This window comes from Lampris incognitus, chromosome 3 (assembly GCF_029633865.1).
Source record: "Lampris incognitus isolate fLamInc1 chromosome 3, fLamInc1.hap2, whole genome shotgun sequence".
Classification (NCBI taxonomy): domain Eukaryota; kingdom Metazoa; phylum Chordata; class Actinopteri; order Lampriformes; family Lampridae; genus Lampris; species Lampris incognitus.
In genome coordinates, this window is record NC_079213.1 from 57,470,509 (window position 1) to 57,496,244 (window position 25,736).

Here is a 25,736-nt window from a genome sequence, read left to right on the forward strand (position 1 = left end):
TAAGTGTGCTCTCAATTGTAGAAGTAAATCTGTATTTTTGTATTAACGCAAGCAAACTTCATGAGTACATACGGGTACTGTGTGACGGACAATGGTAACAGCCAATGAAATGCGCTGAGATTGACAAGTGGTCTGTGCGTGTATAATAGTGTGCAGCGGTCAATAAAGTTCCTCTTTCTACGTTGATCCCGGTAAGCGAGGAACTGACGCCTCACTGTGTATTTATTTCTCTGTAAAGTTAGCATTTATGTGGGTCAAGCACTGGGTATACACGCCAGAATCGCTGAACAGTTCAACTCTGACAGCAGGTTCTGGGCCCAGAGTTACCCAGAGGTAGTTATCAAGCGATTTGCCCCCGAGAGAAATACCGCAATGTACCGCGTGTGTGGGTTAGCATGCTAGCACCACGAGTAGAAGGGTCGCCGAGTCAAATAGCAGGGGCGAAAGACCCAGGATGGGAAGATCGCGCAGCCGTTGGTCCTGGAGATGAAAATAACTATGAACTGTGGGAGACGAATTTTTTGGGCTATCTCGGGTTACAATGGCTAAAGGACACTTTTAAATGAGCCTACCGACGATGATAGACGGGCAGTAGACGGAGCGGAAAATGCCGAGGTCCATGCGGAGTTAATCCAGTTTCTGGATGATAGAAGTGTGTCGCTGGTAATGCGGGAAGCACTGAAAATGCTGAGAGACTATTATGCAGGTAAAGGGAAGCCGCGTATAATTAGCCTGTATACGGAACTGACGTCACTTCAGAAGTGGAGCAGTGAGAGTGTGGCGCAGAGACAGCCAGCACCGCATTGAGAAACGCTGGTGAGACACTGAGTGATGGGCTGCTAGTAGCAATGATTTTGAAGGGACTAACAGAATCATTCAAACCGTTCGCTATTCATGTCACGCAAAGTGATGTGCCGATGCCTTTTGCCCAATTCAAGACCAAACTACGGAGCCACGAGGACACAGAACATGCGCGCAACAGCATCCGACGACAATGTCAGGAAGGCGCGAGTGCAGCCGAGTGCGAGACCCGCTCTGGCGAGTGCTGGTGATCGGAGAGCCACGAGTGCGGACATAGTGTGCTTCAGATGTGGCCTGAAAGGACACAAAGCCAGAGCACGTCAACGCAAGCAGTGGTGTAGTCGGTGCTGTCATGAACTGCGTTTGGACCTGACACCTGTGGGTACCCGTAAGGAGTGATGTCATACCCGGAAATGTTGTAACAGAATTTACTCAGTAAGTGTTGAAATGCGAGTATGCGTTTGTCGTTCGTTTTGATTCTGTAGCCCGTGGAATTAGATACCACACAGGACACAATTACTTCCGGGGTTCTTGTAGCTTTAATTTTATTGTTTGAACCTTCGAATGCAGATCGTTTTACTGAGTGCATACATTCCTGTGTCTTTCGAGCAAACAGCTCATAAATGTTCACAGATGTGGCAAGTTTAACAGAAAAGATTTTAAAAAAAGGGAAATAATAAATACAAAATACGGTGCAAAATACGGCAGTGGACTATGTACGTTAAACAGGGTTTCTCACTCTGTCAGTTACCTTTAAACAGAATTAAAATGCATATAAAACCTTTACTACCCAAATACAATGGCATGGTGTGGCTTTATGCACGCCAACATTACCTTGTCATGCCTGCAATGGCGAACAGCGGTCGACGGCTCGCGCCCAAAATCACCGAACATCAACTCCAGGAGCGTCTAAATCAAACCATCTTGTCAAATTACCGACATACAATATTGTTTGGAATAATGTTACAGGTATATTTCACAAGATATTTACCCTTACTTACTACGGAGTCAGAGCCTCGTCACACCGCAATCTTCAGGCGCTCCACACAAGAAAAAAAGAAAGAATACTGTTGCGGGACAGCTCCCTGACGGATAGTGACAGACAGACAGTCTGACTAAAGTAACGCGAGACCCTGTTAGCCAATGAGAAGAGACTTAGGAATGCGTGCGTGCTGCCTATTGTTATCCATTGCACAGCACAGCGTGGGTTAGTTCTTATAGTGGTTTACAGACTGTCACACAGTGTTAGCTTAGCATAACGTGTTAGCGATCAGACGTAACATTCCTGACTCCTACACCTCGACTGAGCTGACGCTAGACAGTGACTAACCAGCGACGACCATAATAGAACCAGTAAGAGTGATTACCAGCCCCCAGAGAGAGATCAGAGTGTGCAGCCAGTGACAGTGCGAGTGTCTGCAGAGTGAGACCATCCCAGCCAGGCTAGCCAGCGTCCGTCATCGTTTGCAGACTGCAGGAGCAGTGCAAGGTGGGTCGCTAAACCCGTAGCCTAGCCCGGCTAATTAACGCCAGAGACTGTGTTGTCGCACCATAATTCCCAGCCTCCAACTACTTAATATAAGAACATCTAAACCCAGTCCCGCGACAAGTGGTGTTCAGAAGTGGTGAAATTGGATTGCATTCTGTCTCCATACAGAATAGCGGTGCTATTGCTATTTACGTTAGCGTCCTTGCTAACTAGCAACCGGCTAATTACGTGCAGTAGCACTTTATCAAGGCCATCGTTGCATGTGATCTAGATGATGTTGGAACCTACTGAGGAGATCGAGCACGTGGAGCACGGTGCTGTAGGGGGGGGAGAGGATAGCGCTGTGGAAAGCGAAATGGAAAAGCAGATGTGTCGTCTAGCCCAAATGTTTGAGCGGTCCCTCCTTAACCAAGAAAAGCAGGAACAATCAATGGAGGAGGTGAAGTGCATGCTTAAAGGGGTACTTGTCGGGCGAGTTGTGCCACATCCCCAACCTCCCGCTGTGCAGCAATTGAGCACGGGACTCCACCCGCTCCCTAGTTCCCCGCAGCCATTCAATGGCTATCAGGAGGGCTTTGATAGTGGCCATGGAGCCAGTCATAGCATTACAACATTGGAGGTGCAGGACATGGAGTTAACTACTCCACTGGTCCCCCGTCCAGACGGACCGGATGTGAGACCCCGTGAATATGCTTTGCCCCCGGGAATGGAGAATGTCGGCCCAGTAGCGGATGGCCGCAACAGAAGTCACCATCCCAAACCCCTTGTCACCAGTACTCCAGCGGAGCGGGGTGGTAGGAGCGCCAGAGCCCGGAACGCATTTCCGGAAGGGAGTCACCATTTCCTGAGCACGCCCAGCCGGGGTGACGCGGCGCCGCCTACTGGTGGTACCGGAGGGCCGCCATCCGTCATAACAAATAGTCCAGTGGTAGGGAACGGTCGGGACCGGAGTAGTAGCTACAGGAGAGAAGTAGGACACGAAAGTGAAGTGAAGCTGCTAGCTACCTACGATGGGAAGGGCGACTGGGACTCCTTTATTGGCCCGTTTGAGAGGATGGCCCGAAAGCGGAATTGGAGCAAGGAAGTCTGCCTGGACATGCTCTACCTGCGACTGCGAGAAGGCGCTATGTCATTCGTTATGGCGCAACTGACTCCTATCCGCGAGGACTACGACAAGCTGGTGGAGCAGCTACGGCGCCGTTTCGGACGAGAAATACCCGAAAGTACTGCCCGCCGTAAACTGAGCGAGGTTCGGCAGGGGAAGGAGACTAGCCTGTCTGAATTTGGAGAGGAAGTACGGAAGCTGGTTACGCTAGCCTATCCAGGGGTCGACGTCGGACTGCAGGAGGAGTTCGCGGCCGAGGCGTTCCTGCGAGGCCTTCGCAACCAAAACATCGCCTACGAAGTCCTGGGCTCCGAACCTAAGACCCTGGCAGACGCCCTCAAGAAGGTAGAAGCCCGAGAATACGACTATCGAGCAACGCTTGGAAGGGAGAGCGAAGCTAAGGGGCGGATTCGCCGAGTGTCATGGGATGATGAGTGTAAAGGGGGAGCGCCAAACCCGACATCGACGGCCACCGGCGCGACGCAGTCCGACCTAAATGCTGACATCAAGGAGTTGAAAGCCGAGGTAGCGGCGCTGCTGCAGGAAATGCGGCGTTCCTGGAAACCGTCCCCCCCGCAGCTGACATCCGACACAGCCGAACAGAAGAAGGAGGAACGGGGCAGAACTCTAGAGCGGCCGGCGAGCAGCACTAATGGGCAGCGGCGTTACCAATCACCGAGTCCGGGCGCCACCCCTAGAGGCTCCTGTTACCAGTGTGGAGGCCAGGGCCACTTCAAACGAGACTGCACCTCCCGCTCACCGAGCCCTCACGTCAAGGAAAAGGCCGATAGCCAGCCAGCACCCCGCATAAACCGAGCAGCAGGAGATGGTCCTAGTCTGGTAGTGCCCATCACGGTCAACAAACTGGAACTCAAGTGCGTTGTGGACACCGGCGCGCAGGCGACCGTCATGTCTGAAGACACCTTCCGTCAGCTGGAGCTAGCTGGTCAGCCAAGTGTGGGGACTGCCGTCCTGAGGAACGCGGAGGAGGGGAAAGAAATGACCGAGACTCCGAAGTATAGAGTCACCATCCGCTTGGGCCGTAAGACCAAGGACTGGGACGTCTACGTCGCACCCATCCGCGACCCCTTTCTCCTGGGTCTGGACTTTATGCTAGCCGCCAGAGTCACAGTTTCGGTCGGAGGACAAGTACACGTTGATGGAGAACCGATCGGCACTGTCGTCATAGGCAGGTCGCTAGGAGAGTACACGGTTTCCAGAGTACTGCTGGAGTGCCCCTCGACTTTACCAGCGGAGAGCGAACGCGACGTCTGGGGTCTAGTGGAAGGCCCAAAGCCAGGAATTTCTGCCGTCCTGGAGCCCACTGGCCTTGCAGAAGGAGTCTCTTCAGGCAGTGTAGTAGTCGACGTTGCCAAGAGAGTCCCTGTGCGACTATGCAACTTGTCGCCCCGCGAAGTGACCCTAAGGAGAGGTGTTTGCTTGGGCGTGTTGGTTGAGGCAGAGGAAACCCCGTCCCTAGAGCCGAACCCCACGAACCCGGCGGAGAAGGAACAAGTGTCAGTGCGACGGCTGGAGTCCGCAACAGCCTTGGATCTACCAGACCATCTGTCATCCCTGTATGCAGCCGCCAGTAAGGAGCTCGAAGAGGGGCAGCAGAGAGCCCTACTGCAGCTTCTGGTCAAGCACAAGGAGGTCTTTGCAGCAGCAAACGACGACCTGGGCTGTTTTGATGCTGTCCAGCACCGCATCGACACCGGAGAGGGACGCCCAGTACGCCAGGCAGCCCGCCGCACACCGCTGGGGTTCCAGCAAGAGGAGGAACAGCACCTCCAGGAAATGCTGAAGGCTGGAGTGATAACGCCATCGACGTCTGAGTGGGCTTCACCTGTGGTCCTGGTGAGGAAGAAAGATGGAGGCGTTCGATGGTGTATCGACTACCGAAGACTCAATGAACTGACGCTGAAGGACGCGTACCCGCTTCCAAGGATTGAAGAGTGTCTGGACACCCTGGAAGGCGCAACCGTGTTCTCCACGTTAGACATGCAGAGTGGATACTGGCAAATTGGAGTCCATCCTGCTGACCGATGCAAGACGGCCTTCATTACTCGCTATGGCCTGTACGAGTACGCCCGAATGCCTTTCGGACTCTGCAACGCGCCAGGCACCTTCCAGAGGGCCATGGAGGTTGTCCTGCGCGGGTTGCAGTGGAAGAGCCTCCTCGTGTACCTAGATGACGTCATCGTCATTGGCCGCAGTGTTGAAGATGGGTTGAAGAACCTGGCCATCGTCCTCGAGCGGGTCCAAGCCAGCGGGCTCAAGCTCAAGCCCTCAAAGTGTCATCTCCTGCGCAGCGAAGTGCTTTTCCTGGGCCACATAGTGAGCGGACAGGGGATCGCTCCCAACCCCGAGCTGGTGAAGGCAGTGGAAGACTGGAGTCCACCCTCCAACATCACGGAGCTCCAGGCCTTTCTTGGGCTGTGCAACTACTACCGACGCTTCGTCCGCAACTTCTCTCTCATCTGCAACCCGCTGTACGAGCTTCAGAGTAAAGGAACAGAGTTCCACTGGACCGATCGCCAGCAGGAGGCGTTCGAGGAGATGAAGAAGAGACTCACATCCACTCCGGTGCTAGCCTACCCCACCAAAGATGGCGAGTTCATCCTCGACACTGACGCCTCAAACACCTGTATAGGCGCGGTGCTCTCGCAGGTCCAAGAGGGGGAGGAAAGGGTTGTCTCCTATGCCAGCGCCCACCTCCAAAAAGTCCAACAACGGTACTGCGTAACTCGCCGGGAGTTGCTGGCCGTAGTCCGGTTCGCCAGACAGTTCCGGCACTACCTGCTCGGACGGCACTTCACCTTGAGAACTGATCACAACAGCCTGACCTGGCTCTTCCGCTTTAAAAGTCCCGAAGGCCAACTAGCAAGGTGGATTGAGGAGCTTAGCCAGTTCCACTTCAAAATAGAGCATCGAGCAGGAGTCAAGCATGGCAACGCGGATGCACTTTCAAGGGCGCCAGCGCCAACTTGTGACTGCTACCGGGCAGGAGAAAGCCCCGACTCACTGCCCTGCCAAGGCTGCCCGTACTGCCGACGTGAACACCAGAGATGGGCAAGGTTCGACGAGGATGTCGACGACGTGGTCCCCCTGGCGATCCGTAGGACGACGAGGACCCCGGCGACTACGGATCCGGCGTCAAGACCTTCGACACCCGACCAGAACCCGGTGGACACTGCCGAGCCACCAGTGGACGAGAACTCAAACACTGGGATCCAGTCATCGCCACCCACTGTTAACTGGCTGCCCCAGTATACCGAGAAGGAGCTGGCAGAGTACCAGCGCAGTGACCCTTTGCTGAGGAAGCTTCACGCCTGGAAGGATGGAGGCCAGCTACCGTCTCAAGATGAAGTAGCCCTGGAGGGTCCGGCCGTGCGCAAGTTCTGGTTGTGCTGGGACCATGTGGAACGCCGTGGAGACGTTCTCTATTACCGCTGGGATGAGGGAACCGGCCAAGTCCCTGTCTACCGCCTGATAGTTCCAGCAGCCCTCCAACAAGAAGTCCTGCGTTCTTGCCACTGCCCTCCGCAGTCAGGCCACCTGGGAAGAGAAAAGACGTGCCACCGAGTCAAGCGGGAGTTCTTCTGGGTGGGACTGGCGGACAGCGTCCAACAATTTGTCCGCCGGTGCCCACAGTGCCAAGCCTGCAAGTCTTCCGGGAGGGTCGGCAGAGCTCAGATGCAACTGTTCCAGGCCGGTGCTCCCATGGACAGGGTCCACATAGATGTCGTCGGGCCGTTCCCTATCTCGGCATCCGGGAACAAGTACGTCCTTGTCATGGTGGACCAGTTCACCCGGTGGGTGGAGGTCGCAGCTATCCCTGAACAAACCGCGGAAGTGACTGCGACGAAGCTTCTACAGGAGTTCATCTCCCGGTTCGGGTCGCCCCTAGAAATCCACACAGATCAGGGACGCAACTTTGAAAGCAGCCTGTTCCGTGACCTCTGTGAGCTTCTCCAAATAGCCAAAACCAGAACGACTCCTTACCATCCTGCGTCGAATGGCCAAGTTGAGAGGTTTAATCGGACGCTTCTCCAAATGATCCGCTGCTACGTAGAGAAAAACCAGCGTGAGTGGGACAAGAACCTCCACCTCCTCGCCAGCGCATACCGCAGCTCACCCCATGCCCTTACAGGGTATACGCCGAACCGGATGATGCTTGGCCGTGAAGTCCACCAGCCCCAAGGACTCACTCTACGGGTGCAGGAGGCCAACGCCCATCGTAGTCCCCCAGCCGAATATATTGCTGACCTGGAAGCCAACATGCTAGACATCCACGAACTGGCACGTGAGCGTCTCCGTACATCTCAACTCCGGAGCAAGAAAGACCACGATCTGCGGGCCCGTCAACGCACATTCCACCCCGGAGATCTGGTGTATGTCAGGGACGACGCGCGAAAGAAGGGCCAATCGCCAAAGTTGAAGCCACGGTGGAGAGGCCCCGCACTCATAACAGAGAAGATGGGAAACGTCCTGTACCGTGTCCAAGAGGGCAGGAAGGAGAGAGTCCTCCACCATGACCGACTGTTGCCCTACCTCGCCGAGGAAGTACCCATCTGGATTCAGCGGAGGCGGCACGCACTGCTGCAGATTCCGGCGTCAGGAGAGAACCTGCCGAGTACACCAGGAGAAGACCTCGAGGATCCGGAAACAGAGGCAGCGGACGACAAAGAGATTGAGCGACAGGAGGATATCGGTGGACTGGCGGAGGATCAGGGGTTCGAGAGCGATGACGACCTCGACCTACGTCTGGAAGACGTGTTCCCCGATGAGGAAGATGACACATCGGGCCCCCCCACGGAAGCCTCACGAAAGCCCCATGAAAGCCCCACGAAAGCCCCACGAAAGCCCCATGAAAGCCCCACGAGCGCCCAGGTGTCTCCCTCCTTGTCTCCGCCCTTGGCTGCCAGCAGTTCTCCAGGGGAGCTGACCACTACTCGACGCCGAGAGGCCGCAGCCCGTGTTCCAGGCGGGCAGTCTTCCGCCCCTGACCCAGAGGGAGCCGAAGCAGACGTTGCTGAGCCCCTGCCCCTCCCCACCACTAGACGGGGCAGACCAGTCCGGCCGCCTGCCTGGCTCCGGGACTCTGTTCGAGACTGATCTTGACGGACGTGACTAGTTGACTTAGGGGGTTACTAGGCTAGTCACAGGAGTCCTACTTTAATAGTGACCACCCAACCAGTTTATTTTGACGCCCTTAGTTCCGGGCCTAGTTGTGTGCCGGGTGTTTTGTCCCGGGTGTAATTCCGACTCTAGTTCCCAGAGTTATTTTATCTTTATGTTGAAGGGACTCAACAATCTAAAGGGGGGGTAGTGTTGCGGGACAGCTCCCTGACGGATAGTGACAGACAGACAGTCTGACTAAAGTAACGCGAGACCCTGTTAGCCAATGAGAAGAGACTTAGGAATGCGTGCGTGCTGCCTATTGTTATCCATTGCACAGCACAGCGTGGGTTAGTTGTTATAGTGGTTTACAGACTGTCACACAGTGTTAGCTTAGCATAACGTGTTAGCGATCAGACGTAACATTCCTGACTCCTACACCTCGACTGAGCTGACGCTAGACAGTGACTAACCAGCGACGACCATAATAGAACCAGTAAGAGTGATTACCAGCCCCCAGAGAGAGATCAGAGTGTGCAGCCAGTGACAGTGCGAGTGTCTGCAGAGTGAGACCATCCCAGCCAGGCTAGCCAGCGTCCGTCATCGTCTGCAGACTGCAGGAGCAGTGCAAGGTGGGTCGCTAAACCCGTAGCCTAGCCCGGCTAATTAACGCCAGAGACTGTGTTGTCGCACCATAATTCCCAGCCTCCAACTACTTAATATAAGAACATCTAAACCCAGTCCCGCGACAATACCCAAGATGCACTTGGATAACTTGCACGGAGTTACAATAAAAGTCCGCCACTGCCACTTACTGGTCAAAACATGCAATGACAACCAAAACTATAAAAATACACTCACAATCTGCCTCACAATTTAAATACATCAAATGACATTTTACATGGCTTGACAGTGTAACAATTACATATATTAACAGTTAAACTATACTAAATTTAAGTGGAAAATCATTTAACATATTTAACAGATTTACCACCCGGCTACATACTCCCCTGCAAATATAGTCAACGTCCTCGGTGACTACGAAACATGAACTGACTCAAATACTCCCTGCAAGGCCTTTTCAAAGAGAGCAGCACCCAGGCTTGTCAAAACCTTAGAGACCATGTCTGTGCTGACTGAGACTGCATTACAGGCTGACTTTGGCAGATGAAATGGGTTTGAATGAGATCCAGCCATTTCCCGCTTGCTTTTCCTAATGGCAGGTTTAGGTGCATAGGTTCTACGTCCTGCTCCAACAGCATCCTCTGTTAGTGCGGGCCTGTCCCTGTTTTCAATAATGGGCAAGTCACTGTCGCTAACGTTTGGATGCACATCATTAACACATTCTGTTTCTGTGCCACAATTTCTCATATCTGAATAACCTTCCTCAGGTCCTTCACCGTCACTCTCATCTGTGGGTGCTGTCACAGGTAAACTAACACTTTCTGCTGCAAGAGGCAGGTTAGGTACTTGCACAAGCCGGCGAGGGATGACTTCCTCAACAATAACAAAATCAGCCTCAGGTGACTCAGGCTCATCCTCAGCTACAGGCTGTGTAGTGGTCTGTAACCTAGTTCTAGTTCTTGGTTTGGGAACTGGTTTCGCACAAGGTCGCAACTCTGACCTATGAACTCTTTTAATGGGACCTCCCTCAAAAGGTTCAACAGTGTGTGTGGTACCCTGGATGTCAACTACCTTGTAGACTGTTGAGGTCCATGTGTCCTGAATCTTATGTCTACCTGGGGGTCTGTGACGTAGGAAAACCAACTGACCAATGTCCACAGGAGGACAATACACCTTCTCATTTTGCAGTGAGATCCTCTCAGCTGCCTTCTGCTCTGAGTACTCTCTGGCTCTCTCATGTGCCTGTCGGAGTCTCTCCTGATGAACAGACAACCAATCCTGTTTCCTGTCTGACACACACTCACGCCCTAATAAAGCATCTACTGGGAGATGTGGCTGTACCCCGAAAAGCAAATAATAAGGCGAGTACCCTGTGGTGGAATGAGGAGTGACATTATAGGCATATACTACTTCAGACAGATGCTCTGGCCAACGCTTTTTTTTCTCTGGTGGGAGTGTCCTTAACAAGTCATGGAGTGTGCGATTATATCTTTCACACTGACCGTTTCCCTGTGGCCTGTAGGGAGTTGTCCGTGTCTTTTTAACCCCATAGAGTTTGCACAGCTCTGCTATAATTTCACTCTCGAAATTTCGACCTTGGTCTGAGTGCAGTCTCTCTGGGACCCCATATTTCATGAACCACTCCCTGAGCAAAACTTTAGCTGTAGTGTCAGCCTTCTGGTCTTTGGAAGCATATGCTTGTGTGAACTTTGTAAACACATCGGTCACAACAAGGACATTTTCACGGCCATCTGAAGCTGCCTCCAACACTGTAAAATCAACAGCCACCACCTCTAGAGGTCGGGAGGCCAGGAATGCCTGAACTGGAGCATGGATTTTTGGCTGAGGCATCTTGGTCAAAATGCACCGCTCGCAGTTTTTAACCCAGCTTTCCACATCCTCGCATAGCCCTACCCAAAAACACCTCCCTCTTAGCAAGTTTACAGTGCGCTCTATGCCCTGATGTCCCATGTTGTTATGTACATTTTCTAGAACTTGGTCCCTCAAACAACTAGGCACGAGTAACTGCCACACTTCTCCATGACGTGGGTCTGTGATAACCCTGTACAACAACCCTTCTCGTTGTTGTATGCATCTCCATTGTTTCAACAATCTTTTCACTTGACTAGACAGGGCTGCTCTCTCTCTGGGACATGGCCTCCTCCCCCGATCCCAAAATGCCCTAAACTCTTTTAGGGTGGGGTCACCGGCCTGAAAACCTACCAGCTCCTCTCTGGTATAACCTGGCAGTGTGGGGGTGTTGCCCTGTTTAGTACCTGTCTCACCAGACCTCGACTCCCCAGCACGGATCTGTCTCACTTTGTAACACTCCAGACCTCTAGAGACAAGACCAGGATCCAGAACTGTTCCTCGCTCAATCAGGTTACACACAGTGATACAGTCGTCAAAATCCGAGTCAGGGTCTGTTTCAGGCTCCCCTGCAAACTCCTGCCTAGAGAGAGCATCTGCGGCGGCATTACTGCAACCAGGACGGTACTTAACCTCGAAATCAAAAACAGACAGTTGCGCTACCCACCTCTGCTCTATAGCACCTAACTTGGCTGTCTTGAGGTGGCAGAGGGGATTGTTATCAGTCAGGACAACAAACTTTGAACATAGCAAGTAACCCCTGAATTTTTCAGCAACTGCCCATTTTAAGGCAAGCAACTCCAACTTCATGCTACTATAATTTCGGTCATTCTTCTCAGCCTGGCGTAGTCTGCGGCTAGCATATGCTAGGACACGTCTGGTGTCACCTTGCTGCTGACACAATACAGCGCCTAATCCATGCTGACTAGCATCTGTCTCAACTACAAATGGTTGTGTGAAATCGGCAAAACCCAAAATGGGAGCAGAGGTAAGTTTTTCCTTTAACTGCTCAAAGGAAGAGTCACACTCTGGTGTCCACATATCACAAAACTGGTGACCTACTTTCCCTGTTTTTTTCACACCTGAACATTTGTTGACTAGGTCATGCAGTGGCCCGGTAATCTGTGAGAAGCCTCGAATGAATCTCCTGTAGTAACTACAGAAACCCAAGAACGACTGCAGCTCTTTGGCAGTGGTTGGGACCTTCCAGTTCTTAACAGCAGAGACCTTGGAGGGGTCAGTTCCTATACCTTCTGCTGACACCTGATGACCCAAAAACTTTACTGACTGTTGTAGAAAAGCACACTTCTGCAACTTCACCTTAAGTCCCGTCTCTGCCAGTCTCTTAAACACAGTCTCAAGTCTCTCCAAATGCTGCTCAAATGTCTCTGAAAAAACCAAGATGTCATCTAGGTAGACCAGGAGTATCTGAAAAATGAGATCATTCATAGTAACTTGCATAAGTCTCTGAAATGTAGCTGGACCGTTACAAACACCAAAAGGCATTCTCACGTACTCATACAGACCAAACGGTGTAGTAAATGCAGTCTTAGTCCGATCTCTCTCATGCATAGCTACCTGGTGGTATCCGCTCGCCAGATCTATGGTCGAAAAGAACTTTGCCCCTCTCAGCGCATCAAAACTCTCATCAATTCTCGGGAGCGGGAATGCATCACGTCTTGTCTTTGAGTTGAGTTTCCTGTTATCAACACATAGCCTCAGACTACCATCTGCCTTTCTCACTAGTACTATGGGCGAAGCATAAGCACTAGAGCTTTCTTGAATGACCCCTTTTTTAAGCAGCTTGCCAATATGTTCCCTGACTTCACTGTACTGTGTGGGTGGGATTCGTCTGTATGGCTGTGTTACAGGTATGTCATCTGTCAGATGGATCTCATGTTGTACTTTGTCAGTGTGGCCTAGATCTTCATCTTCTGTTGCAAACACAAAAGAGTACTTCTCCAGTAACAAAGTCAGCTGTGCTTGCTGTTCTGGGCTACCACAAAAATTGAGCTTGCCGAGAATTTCCTGCACATCTGTCGGTGTTTCGGGGTGTTCACTGATACTCACTTGTTCAGTGTCTGCTGAGATTCTCTGGAACTGTACCTCACAAAGCTCATCACTTTTCACACAGTCTACCTGAGTCAAAACCCCTAGCCTAGTCCGTGGCCCTAGCCAGATATCTTCATCAGACATGTTCATGACTCGGACTGGAAAAATGTGATTGCCCGATGAAACCAAAGTAGGCACAACAACCAAACCTCCAGGAACGGGGACACCCACAGACTCCAGCAACAAAAAAGAACCATCCTCACTCACGGTCCTGAGTCCCCTAGCCATAACTGTAGCAGCAGATGAAGCAGGTATATGGACTACATCCTTACCAGCTACCCTAGCGAAAGAGAGTCTGTCTGTTGCATGTACTGCATGAAGATGATTAAAAGCCTCTCTCCAGTTTGAGTCAAACCTCTCCTGCAGTGTGGTGCCAAACTCAGTGTGTACTAGCTCTCTGCATTTTTTGACAATGTTCATCCCTATTAGACCTGGAACAGAGGAAGAGTGTTCAGAATCTTTAACTATCAGAAAACCTCGCTCTGGGATAGTCAGACCCATGGCTTCTACATCAAGCTCCACATAGCCCATATAGGGTATGTCTAATCCATTAGCTGCAGTGATCTTTAACCACTCAAATGCCGGGTGAATGTCTTCACCTTTCACTGACAGGTGTTCCCTGAAAAAACTCTCAGAAATTGTACTGACCTGGCTACCAGTGTCAAGTAAGCAGGACACTGTAACACCTCGTAGTTTCACCTCAACAGTTTTACATTCTACGACTGCACGCTCTAAGATCCTGCTTCTGTCTGGAGTCTCTTTTGGTGAGCCAGCTTCCTCCCCTCGAGTTGTGTGGCTCATGACAACTGAGGGTGCGAGTTTTCCTGCACTACATAAGAACTAGGTGTTGCGTCCCCTTGACCCCCTCTGGCCTGTGAGCATTTTCTTGCAATGTGACCTATGCCTCTACACTTGAAACAGATAGGCTGACCATCTGGTGTGAACTTTGGCTGGGGTCTAGGTCGTGGCTTGGGCTCTAGGAATGTCTGTTGAGTGCTGCGCTTACTCAGTTCACCTACAGCAAAGGCTAGATCAGCGAGTGTTTTGCCTAACTCTGCTAGCTGTTTTTCTTGATGGGCTACTGCTCTCCGAACATCATTTAATGCAATACCTTGGTCATTGTTTGTTTTAATAATAGAGCACTGGGTTTCCGGAACCTCTGATGTAACTTGGTTGCTCTTTATGACCCTGGGACGATGAGACCTGCTGTCCTCCATCTCCCACAGGAGGGCCTCGTTCCTCACATCTAGAAGACTGCTCTCTGGTTTGTCCCTAACCATTTACCTGAGTTCACGCCTGAGTGCTGCTTCTCTTAAACCCTCGATAAACCGGTCTCTGAGCACAGTTTTCTCATTAGGTATTACATCTGTGGACTGTTTCACTACAGAGCTCAAAATCTGGGATAGTGCATGGGAGTAGTCACGGAGGTCTTCTCCATCAGTTTGGTTACGGTTGTAAAAGGTCTGCAAAAGCTGTGTGGAACTGCGCTTTTCCCCAAATGCATTGCTCAGGTAAGAGTATAAATCACTGGGCCCCATTGACTGACCCCTCATGCATAGTCGCACCTCTTCCAATGCAGGGCCATGCAATAGAGATAGTATATAGTCACATTGTTCTTCTGTTGTTTGCTCTCTGTATCTTAAAACCCTTTCAACCTCTTCAATAAACTCTTCGACAGATCTCCTGTCTGTACCACACTCCCCACTAAATGCTTGGATCTGGCGTTCTCTTGGAAAGTAGATGTATGAACGTGTGGGTGCACTGTTATCACTTGCTCTCTGAGCCCTTGCTTCACCATTTAACCTGGTGAGCTCATCTCGCAGTCTGGCAAGCTCTTGCATGGTGGTCTGCATTTCTTTTGTAGCACCTTCACCTATACCCATTATGCCACCTGAGGTGTGGCCATTATCATTACGTCAACTCCCTTCATCACCAGAATCACTAGACATAATGATATATTAATCTTTACTCAGTCCAGTATAAATGAGGATATTTAGTTCAAAACCTGGTTCAAGGATACTACAAGGACAGTCTTTAACTTGGAGCCTTGCTGGATCTTGGTCTTTGTAGCTGAAGTTAGCGCTGGAGTCCTCTGCGCTGGTACGGCTGAGTCGTGTGAAACAGGAAGCACCAGAACCTCTTAGAGGCCCTCACGTCGTCTCTCGCTGGTCACCACCTCCACAGCAGGATGGCTTCAGACTCAACACCAACGGACGTCACCAGCAATCTTCACCACTGCCGTATTTTTTTTTAAGTAAAAATAAGCCACTCTGTTGCCAATTTAAAAAAAAAATGTTTTAGCTACACCCCACTCCTGGTACCAAAATTATGTAGCCCGTGGAATTAGATACCACACAGGACACAATTACTTCCGGGGTTCTTGTAGCTTTAATTTTATTGTTTGAACCTTCGAATGCAGATCGTTTTACTGAGTGCATACATTCCTGTGTCTTTCGAGCAAACAGCTCATAAATGTTCACAGATGTGGCAAGTTTAACAGAAAAGATTTTAAAAAAAGGGAAATAATAAATACAAAATAAGGTGCAAAATACGGCAGTGGACTATGTACGTTAAACAGGGTTTAACAAAGACATGTGGAACTTCCTGAAGATCGCGCAACTTCTCACTCTGTCAGTTACCTTTAAACAGAATTAAAATGCATATAAAACCTTTACTACCCAAATACAATGGCATGGTGTGGCTTTATTCACGCCAACATTACCTTGTCATGCCTGCAATGGCGAACAGCGGTCGACGGCTCGCGCCCAAAATCACCGAACATCAACTCCAGTAGCGTCTAAATCAAACCATCTTGTCAAATTACCGACATACAATATTGTTTGGAATAATGTTACAGGTATATTTCACAAGATATTTACCCTTACTTACTACGGAGTCAGAGCCTCGTCACACCGCAATCTTCAGGCGCTCCACACAAGAAAAAAAGAAAGAATACCCAAGATGCACTTGGATAACTTGCACGGAGTTACAATAAAAGTCCGCCACTGCCACTTACTGGTCAAAACATGCAATGACAACCAAAACTATAAAAATACACTCACAATCTGCCTCACAATTTAAATACATCAAATGACATTTTACATGGCTTGACAGTGTAACAATTACATATATTAACAGTTAAACTATACTAAATTTAAGTGGAAAATCATTTAACATATTTAACAGATTTACCACCCGGCTACAATTCAATCCAGTGAATATTGTGATGGTCTAATTTCAAGTATTAAGACGTAAACACAACAAGTGCAAAAGCGCCACACATCGGAACGCAACCCGCAGACGGAGACAGCGGCGGTACGACGCGCGACAAGTGTCCGAGGAGGCGATCAACAAGGCGGATGCATTCCTGACCAGCGACGGGGACGCGGAGATCCCGCCAGGGCGCGGTGTCGAGACGAGAGGTCTGATGGGGGACACGGGAGCAACTTCACATATCATCACGGATATAGCAAAGTTCAAGAAATTCGACGACCGGTTCCAGGCCGAGACACACTGCGTGGAGTTGGCTGATGGCACAAGGAGCAACGGAATCGCAAAGCGCAGAGGAGACGCGGAGGTGTGCTTGATCGACAGCAGAGAGCGACGCCACCACACGACGCTGAGACAGGCGTTGCACATCCCCTCATACCCGCAGGACATCTTTTCTGTGAAAGCAGCTACTGCCAGCGGAGCGACCGTAATCTTCAGGGGAGGAAAGGACGTTCTACGACGCAGAGACGGTACACAATTCCACATTCATGAGCATAACAGACTATACTACTTGCACACAGTAAATGAATGTGATGACCAATGTAAAGCGTTTTAGATATGCAGACATGGCATGAGATTATAGGGCACTGTAATCACGATGATGTTCAGAAATTACTAAATGTTGTTGATGGTATGACAATCAAGGGCAAAGCAGACAAACCTACCCTACATTGCGAAGTGTGCGCTCAGAGAAAATGTATCAAACTAGGAATATGATGTGAGAGCCAAAGCAGCTCTAGAGTTGGTACACACAGATCTAGAGGGACCAATAGACAGAGTCCAGAGGCGGGTGTAGGTTTGCGTTATCATTCACTGATGATTATTCCAGTGCAGTGTTCGTGTACTTTCTAAAAAATAAGAGTGACATGGTGCAAGCAACAGAGAAGTTTCTTGCTGACACAGCCCCATACGGGAAAATTAAATGTATCAGATCTGACAATGGTACAGAATTCATGGGAAAGAATTACCAGGCAGTACTCAGCAGGAATGCAGTTAGGCATGAGACCTCAGCACCATACTCACCACACCAGAATGGTACAGCTGAGCGAAACTGGCGAGCCCTGTTTGACATGGCAAGGTGTATGCTAATAGAGAGCAAGTTGCCAAAAGTGTTATGGACCTATGCAGTGCAGACAGCAGCTGCAGTGAGGAACAGATGCTTTTACAATCACACAAAACAGACGCCTTACTTAATGTTGACAGGAAAACAGCCTAACATTTCTAGGATGCAACAGTTTGGGTCAGTGTGTTATGCCTATAAGCATGACTAGAGAAAACTAGACTCGAGGTGTGAGAAAGGAATCTTTGTCGGGTACGATAAGAATAGGTCAGCCTACATGGTCTATTATCCTGACAATGGGAAAGTGCAGAAGCACAGACTGGTTAATTTTGTGACAAAAACGATTGCAGAGCAGCAGAAAGACTGACATGATGCCTGATGACGATGACTTTGAGGTGCAGAATAGGGCTAGCAAGACCAGGCAAAATACTGATGCGAGTCCAGGATGTACTCAGAGCCAGGTCCCAGTAACTAGGCCTGAAGTGAACAGCCAAACACAGATGGGCGAGCCCAGCCATGAGCCTACATGATACCCTTCTAGAGTGAGGAAGAAACCAGGTTATTTAAGTGAATATGTACCTGGTGAGGAGAGTGACGATCAGGTACTGACGAACATAGATTACTGTTACAGACTGATGTGTAATGTACCCCTACCATTTAGGGAAGCAGTAACCTCAACTAATTCAAAGGAATAGATTAATGCAATGGATGACGAAATGCAATCGCTCAGAGAAAATGACACATTTACCCTGACCAACTTACCTGAGAGTAAGAATGCAGTGGGGGGTAGATGGGTATATGCGGTTAAGAACGATATTGATGGGTCTGACAAATACAAGGCACGGTATGTAGCTAAGGAATACAGTCAAAAGATGGGTGTAGACTATGAGGAGACATTTTCTCCTACTGCTAACTTGACCAGTATCAGAGTGCTGATGCACTCAGATGGATGTCAAAACTGCCTACCTACATGCACCGATAGATTGCCAGATTTTCATAGAACAACCAAAGGGTTACGAGGTGAAATCCAGTACAAATGAAAAGTTGGTGTATAAGCTAGAAAAGTAATTATATTGGTTAAAACAGTCTGGCAGGAACTGGAACAAAATGTTGCATGAGTGTCTGAGCGAAAATGAGTTTTTTCAAAATCCAGCTGATCATTGTGTTTACACAAGGGAAACAGAAAATGAGAAAGTGATAATTATAATATGGGTTGATGACTGCTGCCAGTGATGAAAATGCACTGAAGGTTGTAAAGGAGATGCTCACAGCAAAATTCAAGATGTAAGACTTGGGTAAACCGAAACATTTTCTTGGTATGGATTTTGACCAGTGTGATAAATGTGCGAGAATGTCACAGAAGAGGTATGTGGAGAAAATGCTAAAAAGGTTTGACATGCAAGATTGTAAACCTAGAGCAACACCCTGTGAAAAAAAATTGAAGTACACTAATGTTGCAGAAATGGTGAGTGATGCCAGAAAATACAGAGAGGTAGTAGGTAGCCTAATCTATCTGACTACATGTACGAGACCCGATCTAAGTTTTGTAGTAAGTAAACTGTCACAGTACTTTACTGAGCCACCAGAAGAGCAATGGGTTACTGTAAAACATATACTGAGATATCTGAAAGGCACAATTGACAAAGAGTTGTGTTAAAGGGAATGTGACGACGAGAAACTGTGGCTACAAGCGCACAGTGATGCAGATTGGGCAGCTGACGTAACTGACAGACGCAGCACAACTGGTTATTGTATAAACCTAAATGAAAATGGTCCTTTGGTTTCTTGGAAAACCAAAAAGGAGCCCACTGTTGCACTGTCCACTTGTGAGGCAGCGTATATGGCGTTAGCCGCAACTACACAAGAGTGTATGTATCTAGTACAACTACTAGAAGGTATTGACAGATGTCAGTACGCACCACCTAAGGTATACGAGGATAACCCAGGTGCAGTAGCGTTGGCAAAAATCCTGTAAGCAGACAGAGATGTAAGCACGTTGACATGAAGTATCACTTTGTAAGGTCAACTGTGAATGATGGAAAATAAGTCTGGAGTACTGCCCAACAGACCAGATGGTAGCAGATGTGGTAACAAAACCTGCAACAAAATTTAAGTTGGTTAAGTTGCAAAGTTTATGTTTGGAGAGTAACCATGTAAGTGAAAGGTTACATGATGCAAGGTAGAAAACCTTATGATGTGTTGAGTTAAGAAGATGAACAACATGAGAGCAAGTGGGGGTGCTGACATATATGAAATATGTGCTCTCAATTGTAGAAGTAAATCTTTATTTTTGTATTAACACAGGCAAACTTTGTGAGTACATACAGGTACTGTATGACGGACAATGATAACAACCAATGAAATGCGCAGAGATTGACACGTGGTCTGTGCATATATAACAGCGCATCTGTCAATAAAGTCCCTCTTTCTACGTTGATTCCGGTAAGAGCAGAACTGACGCCCCACTGTGTATTTAGTCCTCCGTAAAGTTAGCATATATTTGGGTCTAGCACTGGGTATACACGCCAGGATCGCTGAACAATTCAACTCTGACAACATAAACATACTGCACCAGCCAAAATAACTTAATAATGTGATATGAGCTTTTAAATGCATTATTCCATATTGTAAAGTACTTTACAAAGACCCTGCTGACGGGGACAAGCCGGACACGTGTCCGCGCAACCAACACAAACCAAACTAGAAGCAAGGCTCATACCCCTCTGACCGGTCGTCTGTGGAGGGGAAGAAGTCATCACACGTAAGTTCGGACCTGTGACCAGCATCCATGCAGGAGCCTCTGTCGGGATCTGGTGTTGGAGGCTGAGGAGTCCTCACCACGCCTGACGTTCTGCAGATTCAGGAGCTGAAATGCTTCGAGAGTCACTTATAAACCTTAGAGTCTTAAACTCATCACTGACACGCCCATTTCTTTAGGATCCCCTCCTAAATCAGCCAGTTAGGAGCCGATTTAAGCCTTAAACTGTTTCATGAATGCGGCCTCTGGACTCTAAACTGATACAAATATATTTGGTGCCATTTCGCCGCTAGAGGGCACTGTATAAACTTTCTAAAATTTAAAACAACCGCAACTTGGTCACTGTAAATCAGTGCATGTGTAACCTACAAGACTCACTGCGTATTTCCGAGTTCCCCTGGTAAGATGACACGTATATCATATGACACGCCCACTTCCGGCGGAAGACTGCCATTTTGGAAATTAACAAAAGCTTTTTTTTTTCTTTTCATTTTTTTGGCTACTCTACTTTTCACCAAATTTGTCACAAGGTCTTACTGGACTGTTGCGCACAAACGTGATCCATGACTTTTTTATATTGGACTCCATTTTGGTTTACTGGGCTTTCAAATCCTGTTGCCAAAGCCTATTGTGTTAACAATAATAATTGTCGTAGCTAAGACATTGTGCAAGCCTAACCAAAGTGTGTGCAGAAGCGTGAGTGCAGAAATCACCTCTGGGATACGACGCAAAATATGGCGTTATTTTGCCATCGGTGGCAGCATAACAAAATCATAACTTCAAACCTTCATAGACGTCCACAGTATTTATCTCAGTCATAGTACACAGGATAAAGTCCAAACACATTTCAAAATGCACAGTACTGATTACTGATCCATAACCCTCGAAAGCTCGTCATGCCGACACACGTGCACAGACAGGGGTGATTATAAAGTGTACCGGACTGCGCGGAGGCCCCGTCACCACCACTGTGCTGAACTCCATCCTTCGCCTCACCTGAAACACGTGACAGGCGTTGCACAGAGTTGCTGCATGCTGCCAGATCATGCAGGTCTCATGGGTCATGAGGTGCTCGAACCCTCGTGGCCCTCTTTTTCATGGTTCAGTCCTAAGCTGTTCCTCACTTGTGTTGAAATAAAGTTTTCTTAAGTACTCTGTTCATTTGCTAATTATAAATGATGACATGACTACTTTATCTTCATAAGGAAATCTGGCTTCATTTTAGAGTGTGCACATAACTGAGACAGCTGTGCGACGGACATCTTAGTCTGGTAGCAGATGCTGCTCCAGTACTGTGAATAACGCTGTGAATTATGTTGTGAAGCGCTTGACTCTTTCTGCAACAAGGGCAAAATCAGAAGGGGACGGATTTGCCAAACCTTTTTTTATGGCTGCTGTAATTTTACCCCCCACCACCTCCATTTTAGGCTTTTCTGTTCCCATTCTGTTAAATGTTGTCATTTTACTTTTTAATTAACATTATTAAAAGAGAACAAATATTTTTGTGACTGCATTCGTAAGCCGCCGTGTGTTGGGCTCTGATTTCTTTTTATTGGCCAATTAATTTAATTCAGCGGATGTACAGAACACCCCAAACCTGAGAAAGGCCCGAAAATTCACGAATAAAACTACATAGTAGCTTTTCCTGCCTTTCACTGGGTGGGCAAGACAAGTTTGGGGGTTCATCCCACTCCTGCCAATAGTACTGTAATAAATACTGCTAATTCAAACGAATAAAAACTTTTTTTCTTAAATTTATTTCTAGTTTTTTTCCCCTTATCCCACCCGATTAACCCAATGGCATATGGTCGGAACTATTGTCGAATAACTCCCCTGGCTCACGTTTCCACAGGAAGGGGATTAGTTGTAACACCAGCTTCCTTCAAACTCGTGTCGGCTGCTCTCGCTATTTTACACACTGAAGCCTCGCATGGATTGCATCACCTTCAGGCCGCGAAGGAGGCGTAGGGAGAATGCTTTCAGTTGCTTGGCTGCAGGCGCCCGGGTGGGCCAGAGGGGTCGCTGGAGAACGACAAGTCCCCGAACACTACACCGATCTACACCCACTATCCCTCGGGTAAGGGTGGCCTAATGAATGCCTTACCCCGTGGACGCTCTGGCCGTGACCGATTACGGCGAGTCTGGGATACGAACCTCCCAGCCACATGACGAGCGGATTGCAAGAACGGCGGTTTATTCCGCTCGGCCACCAGAGCGGCCAGAATTTAAACATATTTAAATAAACAGCGGTTCAGTAGCCATTTAAATATATTTAAATAACCACTAAATAAACAGCGTATTTAAACATATTTAAATAAAGAGTGGTTATAAATATGTTTACATAACCACTATTTATTTGAATATATTTAAATAGTGGTTATTTAAATAACCGCTATTTGTTTAAATGTTTAAATAACCACTAATTAAATAGCAGTATTTAAACATATTTAAATAAATACTGGTTATTTTAACATATTTATATAAATAACAGTATTTAAACATATTTAAATAAATAGTGGTTATTTAAACATATTTATAACCACTATTTATTTAAATATGTTTAAATAAATAGCGGTTATTTAAATATGTTTGAGACCTTCTTGTCTGATTGATGAGAATGACCAGAATTGTTCAAGCCAACTTCTCTCTTTAAAAAGGGTTTTTGCCTGCAGAATTGCTGCTCACTGGATTTTCACACACCAGTCTCTGTAAACTTCAGAGACTGGTGTGTGTGAAAATCCCAGCAGATCAACAGTTTCTGAGTTGCTGCAGCCACCATGTCTGGCACCCACAGTCATGCCATGGTCCAAGTCTCTGAGGTCCTGCGTCCATTCTAATGTTTGCTGGAACCAGTTCGGCTTGTGAGCAGGTCTGCATGCTTCATGTGTCTGCAGCCGTGGGATTCAACGTTTGGGTATTTGCGTTAATGGGCAGGTGTACCTGATAAAGTGAACACTGTGAGTGTTTCTTCAAATAACTTTCTGTACCTTTCAAATCCTGTCCACAAAGAATTCTCTACAATGGACATCATCTGGAGGACATCTTAAAGCATGTCATTGGTTACATATTTATTTACTATTTACACTCAATTAGTGATAGGAATATAACACGTGGTTTTGAGAAAATCCATTTAGTAATACATAGAACAGCTTCATCACAAGATAGAGATCAAACGTGGGTGGGTAGTAGTTTGTGGGGGTGGAGTCCAGAGAGACCATTGTGCTCAGTTTGTAGAAAATTGGATGAGTGCATGTCAGGACACCGTAGTCTACTGGACATGCCAACAGTGAGGCAGAAAGACAACAACAGACACGTCAGTGGGAAGTATCAAGGATCAGTTGGACAGAGTCAGTCAGGCTTCACCAGTCCACCTGCGAAGGGCCCGACTGGCAAGGGCTGGAGGTGAAGTCCTATCTGAAAGTGAAGTGTGGCAGGAAATAAACTGTTCATGTTTATCCCGGCACTAGAAAAGGAAAATACAGTCTGTCGTGTGGTAAACACCACCACAGGAGGAAATGTGAGGTCCAGAAGGTGTGGGTGAGATAACATTTAGATAGGAGATGAGAAGAGCAGGTTGGAGGCTGGTGACGTGGAGACCTCCACTATCAGAGCCATGTATAGAAAAAATGCTGCTCCAATGAAACGATGTTTAGCTGCAGAGGCCTAATACTAGATGTCCGTTAATCATCATCATCATCATACCACTACATCTACTACCTCAAGTGACCTTCTTCAAGAGTCAAGTTTTGTTTTTTCCAAATGCAAGTCTTTACATTGGTCTCTTTCCACCTCATTATCAGGTACAAAGCTGCTGGCTTCCCTGCCTTGTGGTGTGGGGTGTTTATAGTGAGAAGAGCAGAGTTCCAGTATAAGGAAATGTGCAGCAAGGCCCAGTCAACAGCCATCCATTAAAGGTGCAAACCTGGTTCATACACAGTGGCTATAATGTCCTCATGAGTTCTCATGTCTGTCGGATGTTTAATTGCTGTGGGTCTTCATGTGGTCCTGATGTTCAGGACGAGAGGCTTCTCAGGCTGAGATGTTGTTGATGATAATGAGCGCTGGACTGGCCGTCTGTTGACTCGTCTCATATATGGTGCCTTGGTGAGTTGGCTTGGCCAAGATGCAGGGTATGCTCAGGTTGAACACCCCCGTGTGCAGAAAGCAGGCTTGCAGCGGCAGGTGCAACACTTCCTGAACCTTAAGCTGCAGCTTGTACTGGCTCTGGCCTAGCCAAGTGAACGAGCTGTGGACCACAACAGACTCAGAACTGGGGGGACAGGGGCAACAGAGGAAATGGGTAGACAGATAGTTGTTGGGGAGAGATATAGGACAGAGATAAAGGTAAAGTTAAGGAAGATGGGATAGAGAGAGAAAAATAAATTTGAGATGCAGCTGTAGTAAACATTTGTCCACACTGATTTTGAGAGCACAACATTCAATTAGATCACTGAAACGAAGACGAGGAGATCCACTCCACTTTGGCCATGATACTGATAAGAGAGAAAAATTACATCAAGTCTACATACATACGTAGAATATGAGAGGACATACCTAATGATTTTGTGTCCTAGGTCAATGATGACATCAACTTGAGCCAAGGAGCAGTTGGACAGAGTAAGAGTGACGGGCACCACGCAGAGTCTTGACAAAAAGAGTATGAGAGACAGGTCTTACATTACTTAGCACACTTACCAGCTTTTCCAAGCATGTACTACGTTTACCTAAGCTTATCTGGGCTAGAAATGCTTGGTTTACTGAAAAAGCCAGACATCGCTAACAGTTTTCAACTTTTCCGAGAATGAATCACAAATGACAATCTTTTTCTCCTTTCAGCTACTCCTGTTAGGGGGCGCCACAGTGGATTATCCGTTTCCATCTCTTCCTGTCCTCTGCATCTTCCTCTGTCACACCAGCCACCTGCATGTCCTCTTTCACCACATCCATAAACCTCCTCTTTGGCCTTCCTCTTCTCCTCTTTCCTGGCAGCTCCATATTCAGCATCCTTCTCCCAATATACCCAGCATCTCTCCTCCACACATGTCCACACCATCTCAATCTTGCCTCTCTCGCTTTGTCTCCAAACCGTCCAACCTGAGCTGTCCCTCTAATACACTCGTACCTAACCCTGTCCTTCTTCGTCACTCCCAGTTAAAATCTTATCATCTTCAACTCTGCCACCTCCAGCTCCGCCTCCTGTCTTTTCATCAGTGTCACTGTTTCCAAACCATATAACATAGCTGGTCTCACAACCATCTTGTAAACCTTCCCTTTAACTTTTGCTGGTACCCTTCTGTCACACATCACTCCTGACACTCTTCTCCACCCACTCCACCCTGCCTGCACTCTCTTCTTCACCTCTCTTCTGCACTCCCCGTCTCTTTGGACAGTTGACCCCAAGTATTTAAACTCATACACCTTCGTCACCTCCACTCCTTGCATCCTCACCATTCTGCTGTCCTCCCTCTCATTCACACATATGTATTCCATCTTACTCCTACTGACTTTCATTTCTCTTCTCTCCAGT

The 25,736-nt window shown here is 48.2% G+C and overlaps 1 protein-coding gene across 2 annotated transcripts in view; it reads right to left on the minus strand.

Moving 5' to 3' along the window:
- Positions 1-23,247: 23,247 nt before the first annotated feature.
- The window catches only part of trappc8 (trafficking protein particle complex subunit 8), a 104,429-nt gene continuing 101,940 nt past the window's right edge, over positions 23,248-25,736 (minus strand). For both annotated transcript variants that reach the window (XM_056276306.1, XM_056276305.1), the window contains exons 28-29: positions 24,764-24,853; positions 23,248-24,479 (exon numbers count right to left, since the gene is read on the minus strand). In XM_056276306.1, coding sequence (XP_056132281.1) covers positions 24,239-24,479; positions 24,764-24,853 — 331 coding nt within the window. In that variant the 3' untranslated portion in view covers positions 23,248-24,238. The remainder of the gene's footprint in view (positions 24,480-24,763; positions 24,854-25,736) is intronic.